This window comes from Papio anubis, chromosome 1 (genome assembly GCF_008728515.1).
Source record: "Papio anubis isolate 15944 chromosome 1, Panubis1.0, whole genome shotgun sequence".
Lineage (NCBI taxonomy): Eukaryota > Metazoa > Chordata > Mammalia > Primates > Cercopithecidae > Papio > Papio anubis.
This window is the reverse complement of record NC_044976.1, coordinates 41,138,898-41,154,100: the sequence shown is the minus strand read 5'-3', so window position 1 is coordinate 41,154,100 and position 15,203 is coordinate 41,138,898. Positions and strand designations below refer to the sequence as shown.

The 15,203-nt window shown below is 41.8% G+C and overlaps 2 protein-coding genes across 7 annotated transcripts in view; one reads left to right on the top strand and one right to left on the bottom strand.

Annotated features, from left to right (window-relative positions):
- Positions 1 to 1,815: 1,815 nt before the first annotated feature.
- SVBP (small vasohibin binding protein) lies at positions 1,816 to 14,424 on the top strand. Of its 2 annotated transcripts, none has more exons than XM_021940309.2 (3): positions 1,816 to 2,015; positions 2,637 to 2,786; positions 13,965 to 14,424. In XM_021940309.2, the coding sequence occupies exons 2-3, from the start codon at positions 2,673 to 2,675 to the stop codon at positions 14,049 to 14,051; spliced, it is 201 nt and encodes a 66-aa protein (XP_021796001.1). In that variant the 5' UTR covers positions 1,816 to 2,015; positions 2,637 to 2,672; the 3' UTR covers positions 14,052 to 14,424. The 2 variants fall into 2 exon arrangements, with proteins under 2 accessions (XP_021796001.1, XP_009204673.1); XM_009206409.4 differs by lacking the exon at positions 1,816 to 2,015 and adding an exon at positions 2,170 to 2,285.
- TMEM269 (transmembrane protein 269) overlaps positions 2,273 to 15,203 on the bottom strand; it is a 35,236-nt gene continuing 22,305 nt past the window's right edge. Inside the window, exons 7-9 of one of the 5 annotated variants that reach the window (XM_009206365.4) lie at positions 11,906 to 12,001; positions 5,386 to 5,522; positions 2,273 to 2,358 (exon numbers count right to left, since the gene is read on the bottom strand). In XM_009206365.4, the coding sequence (XP_009204629.1) occupies positions 5,416 to 5,522; positions 11,906 to 12,001 (203 nt within the window). In that variant the 3' untranslated portion in view covers positions 2,273 to 2,358; positions 5,386 to 5,415. Of the gene's footprint in view, positions 2,359 to 5,269; positions 5,523 to 11,905; positions 12,002 to 15,203 lie in introns of those variants that run through there. The other 4 variants (XM_009206371.4, XM_021940291.2, XM_009206362.4 and 1 more) reach the window with 4 other exon arrangements.

Sequence of the window (15,203 nt, the reverse complement as noted above, 5' to 3'; positions counted from 1 at the left end):
GGTCCCTCTCTGTGCGCACACGTGCGCGCGCGTGCACACACACACACACACTCCTAACTTATCCTTTTTCTCACCCTTTCCCAAACCAACTTATCAACTTTTCCACTTTCAGCAGTGCCTCAATGGCACCACTACTTTTCCAGTCTTCCATGTGGCTTTTCCACTCCTCCATTCCCTATAGCTGGTCTATTTTTAGCTGGCTTTTTAAAGGCTTCTAAAGGTCCTGCCCTGTCTCCAGCTGTAACCTAGTTCATAGCTTATACGAACGTTATAAACTATACCATGTGACACAAATGTGAAATACCAGTACTACATCAAGATTTCTGAAATAGACTCTGGCTTGGTTACTTTTATTAATAATAATCGAATCAGCATTTGTATAGGGTTTTTAAAAAGACATTTATTATACTTTCCTCTGATTGCTAAAGTATGAACGTTTACTGTAGAAATTCTGGGAAAGCTGGGCGCGATTGCTCACATCTGTAATCCCAGCACTCTGGGAGGCTGAGGCAGGAGTATCACTTGAGCTCAGGATTTCCAGATCACCCTGGGAAACATAGTGAGACCCCGTCTCTACAAAAAAATTAAAAACATTAGCCAGGCATGATGGTGTGTGCCTGTAGTCCCAGATACTTTGGAGGCTGAGGTGGGAGAATTGCTTGAGCCCAGGTTACAGTGACTCATGATCACACCACTGCACTCCAGCCTGAGTGACACAGCAAGACCCCATCTATTTTTAAAAATATTAAATAAATAAAAAATAAACATTTTGCAGCAGATCTCTAGAACTTTTTCACCTTACAAACCTAAAATTCTACGTCCTTTAACAATTCCTCTTTTCCCTCTCTCCTAGCCACTGGCAGTCACCATTCTACTTTCAGTTTCTTAGACTTTGACTGCTTTAGATACTTCATATGAATGGAAACATGCAGTATTTGTCTTTTTGGGGGGTTGTGTTTTAAGGCTTTTGATACCTAGTACTAAACTGACCTCCAGAAAGGCTGTCAACGATTTACAGTTTGACTGGAAGTGTGTGTCCATCTGGGCTGAGTTCATTGCTTGCTTAGCATCTATCAATTGTTTCAATTCTTGCCATTTTGATAGAGGAACAAATAGTGGACCCAAACATGGTTTTACTTTGGATAAGGCCATTGTCCTATGAATCCTGGCTGAAATACTTGCTCCAGCACTTAGGAGCTGTGTGACCCGGGACAACTCACTAAACTTTTCAGTGCTTCTGTTCCCTTATGTGTAAATGGAGATAATAATATACACATATACATTCTAGACATTTATTATGAGGAGTTAGTTAATAAATGTGAAGCTGTAAGAACAGTGCCTGGAACATAGTATGCCCAAATGTAAGGTAGCTATTGTCATTTTTGTCAATCCTTGCTAATGTGATACATTGAAAATGACAGTCAGCTATTTTAATTTACATCTCCTCCGTAATCAGTTGAACGTGAATATTCTCTGTATTTATACTGGCTATTGGTACTTCTGTCAAGATTTCCTTTTTCAAAGCACTGCGGCAAACGGGATCTCATTTGATCCTCCCAATAAACTCATGAATGAAGAAGGTGGCAATCACCAATCCCCACTTTTCGAATTAAGAAATTGAGGCTCGGAATTCGAATTCTGAGCAATTCCAATTCCAGGATTCAGATCTCACCCTCTAAAACCTAGCAGCTGTTGCATAAAATATAACGGTGAAAAAGCTTTTGTTAGCCGTAACCACCACCCACCCACCCCGCCCTGGCTCCGCCCTGCCCCGCCCCTCCCTCTACGTGATTTTCCAGCTATCCTCTCCGCGCACGCGCAGCCGTTCCTGCGGGCGGAAGCCTCCTGGCACTCGGCCCTCCGCCCCTCCCCCCGGCGCGCGGCCCCGCCCAGGACGAGGGGCGGCGGGCGCGCAGTGCTGGGTCCAGTGGTGGAGAGAAGGCGAGGATTACACCCCGGAGGCGTTGTCTGCGACTCGGCGGAGGCTCCAACTTCCAGCGGGCCGGTCGGGAAAGGTACCGACTCCCGAGCCCCTCTGTCGGCGGCTCCAGCGGCCGCCATTTTCCTCCAGAAGAGCGAAGAGGGCGGGAGGCGGGGGCCGTCCCCTGGGGCCGGGCGGGCCGGGGCGGAGTCGGGGGCCGGGCGGCGGAGGGCGGGCCCGGGCGGCGGTGGGGCCCGGCCCCCAGGCCCCAGGAGCGGCTGCTGCTGCACACAGTTAGGCCGGCCGCGGTGGGAAAACCGTGGGCGTCCCCTGGACCTCAGCATCCCATTAGGACGGTTCCGCGGTGGGTGTCGCACGCCGCAGAGTGGGCAGAGCTTTCACAGGGGTCTTTGCATTCCACCCGCACACAGCAGCTCCTGGAGGGAGGCCAGGAAGACACTATTAACCCATTTTGCAGACAGAAAACTAAGGCTCAGAGTGGGGAGGAGACTTGCCCAGGGACACCCAGCGAGGTTGTGGCGTTGGGACTGGGTTCCTACTCCGCCACATCCAGCGCCCTTGCCACCAGACCCCTCTGCCTCACCTGGCAAAGGATGGGGCGGAGCTAAAGGATTAGTTAGAGGAATGACTGGCAGGTGTTTTTGTTTTGTTTTGTTTTGTTTTTTTAAGATCTGCCTTTTTCTGTACCACCCAGATCAGAGCCTCCTAAGAAATACCCAGAAGTCAAGCCATGGATCCACCTGCACGTAAAGAAAAAACCAAAGTTAAAGAACCTGTCAGCAGAGTTGAGAAGGCCAAACAGAAATCAGCCCAGCAGGAGCTGAAGCAGAGACAAAGAGCAGAGGTGAGATTAAGGCGGAGGCTCTGTATGCCTGTAGTCTGCTGGAGATGATGCTGGAGTAGAGAAATAGCAGAAAGAACTGACAGCGAGCCCTACTTGCCTCCAGGCAGGATGGGTGTTCTCCCAGATTTAGAGGGGAAAACACTGAGGTTCAGAATGGTGAGGTGGCAGGCCAGAATCACATGCCAAGTTAGTGTCAGAACCCCAGCCTGGTGCGGAGCTTTTGTGGTAGAGACCCAAGGGAAGGAAGAAAGGAAAAAAAAAGTGGTATGTAAGGGGAAAGAAGGAGTCAATGAGAGAGAGCACGCAAGTGTCAGACACCCCAGTACAGATGTTCTGGATTTGGTGCAGAAAGTAGCTACTCATGCCAGGTAGAGGCCCAAGCCATTGTGTTCCTTTGTTCTCTCAACGATTACAATCAATTTGAGAATAAAAAGCTTTAAACTTTACACTGCCAATATTGAGCCACATACAGACATGAGTATTTTATTTTAGTATTTAATGTCAGGGAAAAGCTTGCTGGTCTCTTTTTCCCTCTTTGTTTTGTTTATTTATCTGTCTGTTTTGTCCATTTCCTGTCTTACATCCTTTTACCTTTCCATGGACAACTACTTTTTTTTATACTTTTACATTCAAATATGTTAATAGAGATCCTTGAACAATATACAATAGTATTTTAAATTTTTACATTAATAAAATTCCTGCATTTTATTTTGCATTTTGCTTACATTGTTTTTTTAAGAACTGTTCATGCTAATATAAGAATCTAGTTTATTCTCATTAATTTTTATAGTAGTCTATTTTATGCATCCATTTTACTATATTTATTCATTCTTACAGGGATGCACATTTAAATTATAGTATTTTTTGCTATTACAAACATTGCTGTAGTGAAAAGCTTTTAGGTGTCTCCTTTGGCACTTGCCTTAGAATTTCTATAGGGTATTTAACTAGAAAAATTACTGGGTACATTCTCAATTTTACTAGACATTGCCACATTGCTTTTTTTTTTTTTGAGATGGAGTCTCACTCTGTGACCCAGGCCAGAGTGCAGTGGCGCAATCTTGGCTCACTGCAACCTCTGCCTCCCAGGTTGAAGCAATTCTTCTGCCTCGGCCTCCCAAGTAGCTGGGATTACAGGCATGTGCCACCACGCCTGGCTAATTTTTGTATTTTTAGTAGAGATGAGGTTTCACTATGTTGGCCAGGCTGGTCTGGAACTCCTGACCTCAAGTGAGCTGCTCACCTCGGCCTCCCAAAGTGCTGGGATTACAGGTGTGAGCCACGGCGCCTGGCCTGCCAAATTGCTTTCAAAGGAATTGTATACATTTGCACTCCCACTAGCAGTGGAAGAGGATTCTCATTCCTCATTTTTTTCCTAACACTTGATATTGTCAATTTTTTTTTTTTGAGATGGAGTCCTCACTCTGTCGCCCAGGCTGGAGTGCAGTGGTGTGATCTTGGCTCACTGCAAACTCTGCGTCCTGGATTCGTGCCATTCTCCTGCCTCAGCATCCCGAGTAGCTAGGACTACAGGTGCCTACCACCACGCCCGGCTAATTTTTTTTGTATTTTTGAGGTGGGGTGTCACCATGTTAGCCTGGGTGATCTAAATCTCCTGACCTCGTGATCGCCCACCTCGGCTTCCCAAAGTGCTGGGATTACAGGCGTGAGCCCCCGTGCCCGGCCGATATTGTTAACTTTTAATTTTTGTTAATCTGATTGATTCATTAAATATTGGCCAGGTGCAGTGGCTCACGCCTGTAATCCCAGCACTTGGTGAGGCTGAGGTGGATGGATCACAAGGTCAAGAGATTGAGACCATCCTGGCCAACATGGTGAAACCTAGTCTCTACTAAAAATACAAAAATTAGCTGGGCGTGGTGGCACGCACCTGTAGTCCCAGCTACTTGGGAGGCTGAGGCAGGAGAATTGCTTGAATCCAGGAGACGGAGGTTGCCAAGATCGCGCCACTGCAGTCTAGCCTGGGCGACAGAGCTTGACTCTGTCTCAAAAAAAAAAAAAAAAAAAATTGAACTGCTAGTATGTGCCAGGCACTGTGCTAGGAATTTGAGTCACATGATGATAAAGCAGAAAAGAATCCCTGCCTTCATGGATCTTGCATTCCAGCAAGGGGAGGCAGTAAACATAATAAGTAAACTTACTAGTGCATTTGAAGTTAATATGTAAACTGAAATCTACCTTTGGGTTAAGGCAGACCACCTGAGAGCTGTGGTCCTTTACCTTCCCATTCCCACCTGGATCCAAGTCCCCAGATGATGTGACTGCATTGTGCTTTGGTGAACAATATAAGGGTTGCTATAAGGAACAGTCCTGAAGCGGGAGAACAGAAGCTACAGATAAGAAAACCATTGATCAGAGAAATGGTGATATAGCCAAGGGAGCTCTCACTGGAAGAACAGACCTATCTACACTTCTGTGTAAGACAAATGCTCTGGGAAATGGAGAACCAGTTGCCAGCCCATATGTGGTTACCTCACACCAGTCAAAAGTGACTGTGGAGAGCACCCCCAATTTGGAAAACCAAATGAAAATGGAGTATCTGTTCAGAATGAAAATTTTGAAGAAATTATAAATTTACCCATTGGTTCGAAACCATCCAGATTAGATGTCACCAACAGCAAGAGCCCAGAAATTCCTTTGAATCCAATTTTGGCCTTTGACGATGAAGGGATGCTTGGGTCCCTGTCTCAGGTAGATGGTGTTCAAACACATAGACTGCAGAAGTTAAATCAGTATTTTTTATGAAGAACCAAAGTCAAAATTTAATGAGAATTTCTACAATTAATGGAATTCCTTTTATGCTGTAAAAAAGCATCCCCTCTTCCAATTTTCTAAAGATTTCTTGACCATTATTTTGAACAGACTTATTAAAACTAGCTAAAGACAACAGACAGGATAGCTTTTCTAATCATTTTCATCAGTAGAAAAAAAAATACTACTCATTCTTCAGTACTTTAAAATGGCTTTTTCCAATGTGCTCCTTGTTAGCAAATTAGTATTTTTCTGCATTCTTTAAAAGACGAGCATTTGGCTATAAAATGACTGACTAGGTATCAGGGAAAACCCCACCCCCAATATTTAATGTGGGTTCTTTTCTATTTCCCTAAGAGTCTCGACTGGTCTGAGAAATAAAAGGAAAGAGTACAAAAGAGAAATTTTAAAGCTGGGTGTCCGGGGGAGACATCACGTATCAGCAGGTTCCATGATGCTCCCTGAGCTGTAAAACCAGCAAGTTTTTATTAGTGATTTTCAAAAGGGGAGGGAGTGTGCGAATAGGGTGTGGGTCACAGAGATCACATACTTCACAAGGTAATAAAATATCACAAAGCAGGTGGAGGCAGGGCGAGATCACAAGACCACAGGATGGGGTGAAATTAAAATTGCTAATGAAGTTTTGGGCACACATTGTCATTGATAACATCTTAATCAGGAGACAGGGTTTGAGAGCAGACAACCTGTCTGACCAAAATTTATTAGGTGGGAACTTCCTCGTCCTAATAAGCCTGGGAGCGCTACAGAAGACGGGGCTTATTTCATCCCTTTGCTTTATCTGTAAAAGACGGCCACCTCCAAGGGGGCCGTTCATAGACCTCCCGTCAGGGGTGCATTCTCTTTCTCAGGGATGTTCCTTACTGAGAAAAAGAATTCAGCGATATTTCTCCTATTTGCTTTTGAAAGAAGAGAAATATGACTCTGTTCCATCCAGCTCACCGGCAGTCAGAGTCCAAGGCCATCTCCCTTGTTTCCTGAACATTGCTGTTACCCTGTTCTCTTTTCAAGGTGCCCAGATTTCATATTGTTCAAACACACATGCTCTACAAACAATTTGTGCAGTTAACGCAATCATCACAGGGTCCTGAGGTGACATACATCCTCCTCAGTTTACGAAGATGACCGGATTAAGAGATTAAAGTAAAGACAGGCATAGGAAATCACAAGGGTATTGATTGGGGAAGTGATAAGTGTCTGTGAAATCTTCACAATTTGTGTTCAGAGATTGCAGTAAAGACGGGCATAAGAAATTATAAAAGTATTAATTTGGGGAACTAATAAATGTCCATGAAATCTTCACAATTTATATTCTTCTGCCATGGCTTCAGCCGATCCTTCCGTTCAGGGTCCCTGACTTCCCGCAACAACTAGGATTGACTAGGCATCATTTTTTTTTTTCACATAAATAGTTTGGTCTTAAAGCTTAACAGCTTAAAATTGGCAAAAAAAAAAAAAAAAAAAAAACACTTGCCTTTTACCATGTAATACTTGAAAAGTAAGTACCTCTTTGCTACAAGTAGAATGAATAGGGGAAAGTTTAAGCCTGTTTTTAAAAAAATATTATTGTAAAGAGCTCTATTTGTAGAAGCAAATTATAGGCAGATTACCAGGTTCTTATAAATGCAAACTTGTACATGGACATTCTGCAAACCCAGCTGTCACATTTCTTGCAACTCCTTTTGCAAAAGGATACTAAGAGGTTTTAAAATGTGAAAAACATTATTTTTTCAGAGCAAGAAAATAATTTACTGTTGTCTTAAATAATGTATAAAGTTTTTCAGATAAACTAATCAAATAAATTAGAACAACGTGACAACATTGCAAATTTGTTATTAGATGCATTCCTTCTAATGGTACCAGGGGAGGATGTTATTGATGAATCAAGTCTGTTTCTGAAGTCTGTATGTTGCTGCTGTCCCCAGTGATGGTGGGACTTACCTCTGTTCTATCTGATTACAAATTATGTTGGGGGAAATAAAGATTTAATATTTCATTAAATAAAAAAAACAATTTGGTTTTGCTCATTTAAGAGCAATGAGAAAATGGTGGCATGTTGACTGTGTTTGGCTGCAGGGCACGGACCGTCATGGAAGTCCTCGCTCCACAGGGCATACACCAGCTTTTCACCTTTCATTCTTATTCACTTTTGCTGCTGAGCCTAGCTGTACAAATTTGCGCTTTCATTTGCTAATGTAAATTCAATTTATTTTACCATTTTAGAGACTACTAATGATTAAATGTAGGAGAGGCACACATGTTTTTATGTGGAGTGTTAAAAGATAAATTTTTACCACTCTAATGTGCTGGATTTGTTAAAAGAGATTAGGTAAACTGCTAGGTTGAATGAGAGACTTCCTCTATTGTACTTTTTTTTTTTTTTTTTTTTTAATCCAAGCATATGGTCTTTAGTAACAGCTTGTTAACTTGTTAAAACATTAATTTGGGGGTTTTTCCCTATTCTTAGTTGTCTATGTACACATAGTAATTATGTTAAAATCCATTTAAAAAAACCAGCCCTGTGAAACTGTCCTTTGTGCATATTGTAAGGATAGATGTTGAGGACATTGTTCATGTCCTTATTGACACCCTTCTGTAAAGTTCTACAGGTTAAATTAATTTGTCTGACTTCAAATCTCAGCTCCTCCATAAATCCCAGTTCTTTCCATGTGACATTGGACAAGATACTTAACCTCTCTGAACCCCCAGTTCATCAATTCCTCCTTGGTAAAATGAGGATAACATCTACCTCAGAAGACCATTAAAAGGAATGGAAATACCATGTGTAAAGCCTATAGCGCAGTACTTGGCTTAGGAAGCATTTGATAAATGGCAGTGATTATGATCAGGAATAATCTTGTGTTTCCAAGCAGGCAGCCTGCTTTTATTGTGTGGATTCTAAGTTGAACAACTGCTAAGTTCCTGTTGACCTGCTGAAATGCAACGTTGCTGCACTCAAGCAGCAGCTGGCTCCGTGGAGCTCTTGAGATGTGCCAGGACCGGGCCAAGCTACACATGCATAGCCACATCTAGTCCTTACACCAGGGCTCCAAAACAGGAGTTATTGTGACTCCCATTTAACCTTGGTTAATCCGATATGTAAAATATATGACCTTGTGAGGTAGGCAGTATTATCCTCACTTTAAAGTGATGTGAGTAGAGTCCTGTAGTTAATGAGGGGCAGGCCTGTGGTCTAAACATCTTCTGACCTTTGTCTGTTGCTTTGCCTTGCCCCCTACAGCTGCCTTGCTGTTTTTTTCTGTTGGGTTGGTTGGTGTTTTTGTTTTGTTTTGAGATGGAGTCTCTGTCTGTCACCCAGGCTGGAGTGCAGTGGCACGATCTTGATTCAGTGCAACCTCCACCTCCCAGGTTCAAGCAGTTTTCTTGTATCAGCCTCCCGAGTAGCTGGGATTACAGGCACCTGCCACCATATTTTTAGTAGAGATGGGTTTTCACCATGTTGGTCAGGCTGGTCTCGAACTCCTGACCTCAAGTGATCCCCACTCCTCGGCCTCCCAAAGTGCTGGGATTACACGTTTGAGTGACCACACCCATCCTGGTTTTTTTTTTTTTTGTTTTTTGTTTGTTTGTTTGTTTTTTTGAGACAGAGTCTTGCTCTGTCGCCCCGGCTGGAGTGCAGTGGCCAGATCTCAGCTCACTGCAAGCTCCGCCTCCCGGGTTTACGCCATTCTCCTGCCTCAGCCTCCCGAGTAGCTGGGACTACAGGCGCCCGCCACCTCGCCCAGCTAGTTTTTTTTTTTTGTATTTTTTAGTAGAGACGGGGTTTCACCGGATTAGCCAGGATGGTCTCGATCTCCTGACCTCGTGATCCGCCCGTCTCGGCCTCCCAAAGTGCTGGGATTACAGGCTTGAGCCACCGCTCCCGGCCTGTTGTTTTTGTTTTAATCTTTATTGCCTGGAATGTAATGCAACAAGACCCTTTGTGGGGAGAAAGAGAAAGTTTCTATTCAATTCTGCAGATGCCAGATTCCAGAAAGTTAGATGTGAAGGAGAGATGTGGGAGGTGAATGGGAATGGAAGTCGCATTGGCAATGGAAGCACCGTTTGACACTGTTGGGGTCTGTTTCCTTCTTGACTGAAAGTCATTCTTTGGCCTGGATACTCTGACCCATTGTGAGTCTCCTCTTTCTCCTGCCATCTTGCCTCCTTGATCTGAAGGTCTCTGAGAAGCTATTTAATATGCCTATCAGTCCCTAGCACAGTAATGTGCAGATTACAAATGCTAGTAAATACTGAATGAAGCAAGTGGAGGTTTTAAAACATATATATATGTGAATCCAGGCATGGTGGCTCATGCCTGTAATCCCAGCACTTTGGGAGGCCGAGGCGGGTGGATCACAAGGTCAGGAGATCAAGACCATCCTGGCCAACATGGTGAAACCCGTCTCTACTAAAATACAAAAAATTAGCCAGGCATGGTGGTGCACGCCTGTAGTCCTAGCTACTTAGGAGGCTGAGGCAAGGGAATCGCTTGAACCCTGAGGTGGAGGTTGCAGTGAGCCAAGATCGCATCATTGCACTCCAGCCTGATGACAGAGCAAGACTCCGCTCACGCGCGTGCACACACACACACACGCAAATTATATATATTTAATACATAAATATATATAATACATATTTAATATATAAATAGATATACATATTTAATATATATTATACATATTTAATATTTATATATATATTTGTATATATATGTGTGTGTTAAAAGTATATTTATATAACGTGTGTGTGCAGCTTCATAAAACACCCAACTATAGAACATGACCAGTAACTGGGAAGCTTTTATGATTCTTTCTGTCTTCATGCATTCCTCAATTTTTCCACTGTAGCTGTAATTCCTCCTTCTGCTGTATTTTATGCTAATCATTCTTGCTGTTCTATGTTAATTTACTGTCTATGTACTTCTAAATAATATTTTGTAGTGTAACAATATATTGTTTTGCATGTTTTTGAACTTTCATATTATGTTACTGTGACTGGTTCTCTTCACTCGCCTTTTTTTTAACCATTCAATTTTTTTTTTTTTTTTTTTTTTTGAGATCGGAGTCTCGCTTCTGTCAGCCCAGGCTGGAGGCAGTGGCCTGATCTCAGTTTCACTGCAAGCGCCACCTCCCGGTTTATTTATTCTTCCTGCCTCAGCCCTCCCGGAGTAGCTGGGACTATATGCCTGCCACCTCAGCCTCGCTAGTTTTTGTATTTTTTAGTAGAGATGGGGTTTCCAGTTAGCCAGGATGGTCTCTCATTTCCTGACTCCTGATCCTCCCTGCCCGGCCTCCCAAAGTGCTGGGATTACAGGCTTGAGCCACCGCGCCCAGCCTAACCATTCAATTTTATTTATTTTTATTATGGTAAAATGTACATAAAATTTACCAGTTTTATCAGCCGCATTCTGTGTTGCAATAATTATTTGCGGTAGTATTGTAACAGTTTTCATCACTCTGCAGAATTCCATTTTTGTTACAGATGACGGGATCATTCAAGCTTTCTAGTCAGTTTGGATCATTTTACTTTTCCTAGGAACTTGTTTCATTTAGGTTGTCAAATGTGTTGACACGGAGTTCATAATGTTTCATTTTAATTTCTGTTATGTCAGTAGTTAAGTCTTCTTTCTAGTTCCTAATAATGTTTATTTGTGCCCACTCCCTTTTTTTTTTTTTTTTTTTTTTTGAGATGGAGTCTCGCTCTGTCGCCCAGGCTGAAGTGCAGTGATGTGATCTTGGCTCACTGCAAGCTCCGCCTCCCGGGTTCATGCCATTCTCCTGCCTCAGGCTCCTGAGTAGCTGGGACTACAGGTGCCCGCCACCACGCCTGGCTAATTTTTTGTATTTTTAGTAGAGACGGAGTTTCACCGTGTTAGCCAGGATAGTCTCGATCTCCTGACCTCGTGATCCGCCCGTCTTGGCCTCCCGAAGTGCTGGGATTACAGGCGTGAGCCACCGTGCCTGGCCGCCCACTCCCTTTTTATGTTGATCTGTCATGTCAGAAGTTTGCAAGGTTTCTTTTTAGTGTTTTCAAATAACCATCTTGCAGTCTTGGTGATCCTCTCTATTGTAGGTTTGGTTGCTTTTTCATTCGTTTCTGCTCTTATTTTGTATTTTCTATTTGTCCCACTTCTAAGTTTCATTTTTTCCCCCTTCCTTGTCTTTTCAATTAATCAAGTTACAGCTCCTCTACACATGCACACATTCTCGCTCTTTCATTTTTTTCTTCTACAAATTAGGAAGTTCTGTGATCTGTTTCTGTTCTTTAGTGGGTGGATTAAGGATAAAGAAAGGTGAGGAATAAGGTGTAGTTACCCTGCCTTTTACCTGAGGATGTCTCTTGCCATCTTCTTTCCATCACCACTGCCTGCTGTAGGCGATATTCCCACGACCTCCTTTCTGGACTGTTGTAACAGATGTCTCCTAAAGCACAGATAGAATTACGTTGCTTGTAGCTGGGCACAGTGACTCACGCCTGTAATCCCAGCACTTTGGGAGGCCGAGGTAGGAGGATCACATGAGGCCAGGAGTTGGAGACCAGTCTGGCTAACATGATAAAACCTCGTCTCTACTAAAAACACAAAAATTAGCTGGGTTTGGTGGCGGTCACCTGTAATCCCAGCTACTTGGGAGGCTCATGCTGGAGAATTGCTTGAACTTGGGAGGCAGAGGTTGCAGTGAGCTGAGATCACACCACTGCACTCCAGCCTGGGCAACAGAGCAAAACTGTGTCTGAACTAGATACATATATAGCTTATATATAAGTTATATATACCTACATATATAGTATATAGATAAGCTATACATACATATGTCGTATATAGATAAGCTATACATACATATATGTATAGGCTATATGTACATATACATATATACATATATCGGCTATATACATGTATATAGATAGGAATATATACATAGTATATAGATTATATACATATACTATATAGATTATATACATATATGCTGTATAGTATAGATAAGCTATATATACTACATAGTACATATATAGCTTATATATGTATATATAGCTTATCTATAGTATATATAGTATATATGTATATATAAGCTATACATACATATGTGTATATATACTATATGTAGCCTATAGTATATATAGCCTATATAGTATATGTAGCCTATGTATAATGTATATATGTATATATAGATAAGCTATACATATATGTATAGATGTGTATATATACTATAGTATATACTTATATATAGTATATACTTATACTACTAATAGTATATATACTATATATACTATATAGCCTATGTATAGTATAGGCTATATCTATACTATATAGTATAGGCTATATATAGTATATACTATATGTACTATATAGCCTATGTATAGCCTATACTATATATAGCCTACACTATACATATAGTATATATATAGCCTATACTATACATAGGCTATATAGTATATATAGTATATATACTATTAGTAGTATATACTTTGGGAGGCTGAGGTGGGAAGATCTGTCATGTCAGAGGTTTGCAAGTATATATATAGTATATAGCTTATATATACTATATGTAGGCTATATATTGTATATATACTAATATATAGACACACACACTTTGGGAGGCCAGGACGGGAGGATCTGTCAGGTCAGAGGTTTGCAAGTATACTATATACTCTTAGTATATATAGCTATAGAGTATATATAGCTTATATATTATATATACTCTACTTATATAAGCTATATATACTAAACATAGTGTATATATATATACTATATATATATTCACATTGTTCCCCTGCACACTTATCTTTGCTGGCTCTCCAGAATCTGCCAGGTAAAATCCAGATTCCTTGATATGGCATTTAAGACCCCAACATAATTTTCTTGCTTTCTTCAGCTCCCCAACCCCTACTCTATAATATCCTTCATATTGGCATACTTGAAGTTTCCAGAACAGACCCTATACTTTTCCATTACATTTATTTACACATAATATCCTCCCCCACCACCTATCATGTCCCATGATCGATTTTAAGCTGAGATGGCCCATTTTGCAGCCTTACATAACTAGACCAGAAGATATTTGTGGATAAATCTGATCTTCCTATATGTAACTTCTGCTTCACTGGTTCCTCAATCTGAATTGGCCACATGCTTGCTGAAAAGACTTGTTTTCTTCTTAAGGGATCCTACTAATCCCTTAAAGACCAAATCAAGTCACCTGCATCCTGCTGCATTCTTGATTCTCTAGATGGAACTAATATCTAACTTTCCTATTCCCAGATCACTGTCCCTGCATTACCACTACTGGTGAGATTCTGGTATTTTCAGAAGGCACCACCTGTTATGTGAGAAGATGCGTTGTGCAGCTGCTTCCATTGCTAACAGATGTATCTCTTTCTCTCATTCAGATCTATGCCCTCAACAGAGTCATGACAGAACTGGAGCAGCAGCAGTTTGATGAGTTCTGTAAACAGATGCAGCCTCCTGGAGAATGAGCTCCCCAGGTTCAAACCAGATGGGACCCCGAGATTTTTGTTTGACAGGGTGTTGCCAGTTTTAAGCTGAGATGGCCCATTTGGAGCCTTACAGAACTAGGCCAGAAGACATTTGTGGATAAATCTGAACTCACTTCCTATGTGTAACTTCTACTTCACTGGTTCCTCCAATCTGAATTGGCCGCATGCTTGCTGAAGAGACTTGTTTTCTTCTTCTAAGACAGTGGTTTTTGTTTTTTGTTTTTTTTTAAAAAAAAAAAACAAAACACACAAAAAAACCTTTTTCTATTTGAGAAAAATCAGTGTTTCTCATGAAACTATATCTTCTCCAAAAATACAAATAAAATACTAATAAAATGTTCATTTACTGATACTTTAGCAAGTGCCTAGCCATAGAAAATGGAATACAAAGTAATGTAATAGGTAAGAAAAGTTGAGGTGAGCAGAAGGCACCCTCTCTCCTTCAGGAGCTTGGCAGAGAGGAGAGAAAGAACACGACTGCTTCCAGTTTTCATTCTTCCTGGAGCTAAAACTTTGCAGACCCTGCTGATCTCTAGTTTATAGGCACACAGATATAAATATGTGACCCCTTTACTCCCAGATGAGTCACTAGTCAGGGTTAGAGGCTTGAAGCTAGGATTTCCTCACCGGTGATTGTGGAGAGCTAGCAGCAGGCTTTCATCAACAGCAAGAGGGGAGTGCAGGTGCTTTTTGTTTTTTGTTTTGTTGTCTGCCTTATCAGACCTAGAAACGAATTTATGATGGAAATATTCAGACGTCCCTCAGAAACCAGCCACCACCCCTCCGCCATTCAACTGCCATTTTTAGGTGTAGAAATGTAAGGTGGTTTCTGCTTCTGACATTTGTATCAAGAATGGTAGTTCATACCTGAATGCTTAGTAGAGTTATTTTAATGCTGAGCAAAAGAAGAGATTGTTCTTCTAGGATATTTCATTTCCAGAAATTCCTTGGGAGTAGGGGGAGCAGGACTTAAGAGAGCTGAAAAAATACCACTCAGATGGGGCAAAGAGGCAGACACTGCCACCTCCTTTCCTCTAAGCTGGAAATGCTGGAAACACCTCAAGCTGTCCCTGTCTCCTCTGTCTCCCTGTGCTGCCTCTGAAGTCACTGAGAATACTTTTCCCATTGCTC

Excerpts from the sequence above, each read along its gene's own strand:
- SVBP (XM_021940309.2), top strand. The coding sequence starts at position 2,673 with ATGGATCCACCTGCACGTAAAGAAAAAACCAAAGTTAAAGAACCTGTC. Across the intron at positions 2,787-13,964 it reads AGCAGAGACAAAGAGCAGAG|ATCTATGCCCTCAACAGAGT; the intron begins GTGAGATTAAGG and ends TCTCTCATTCAG.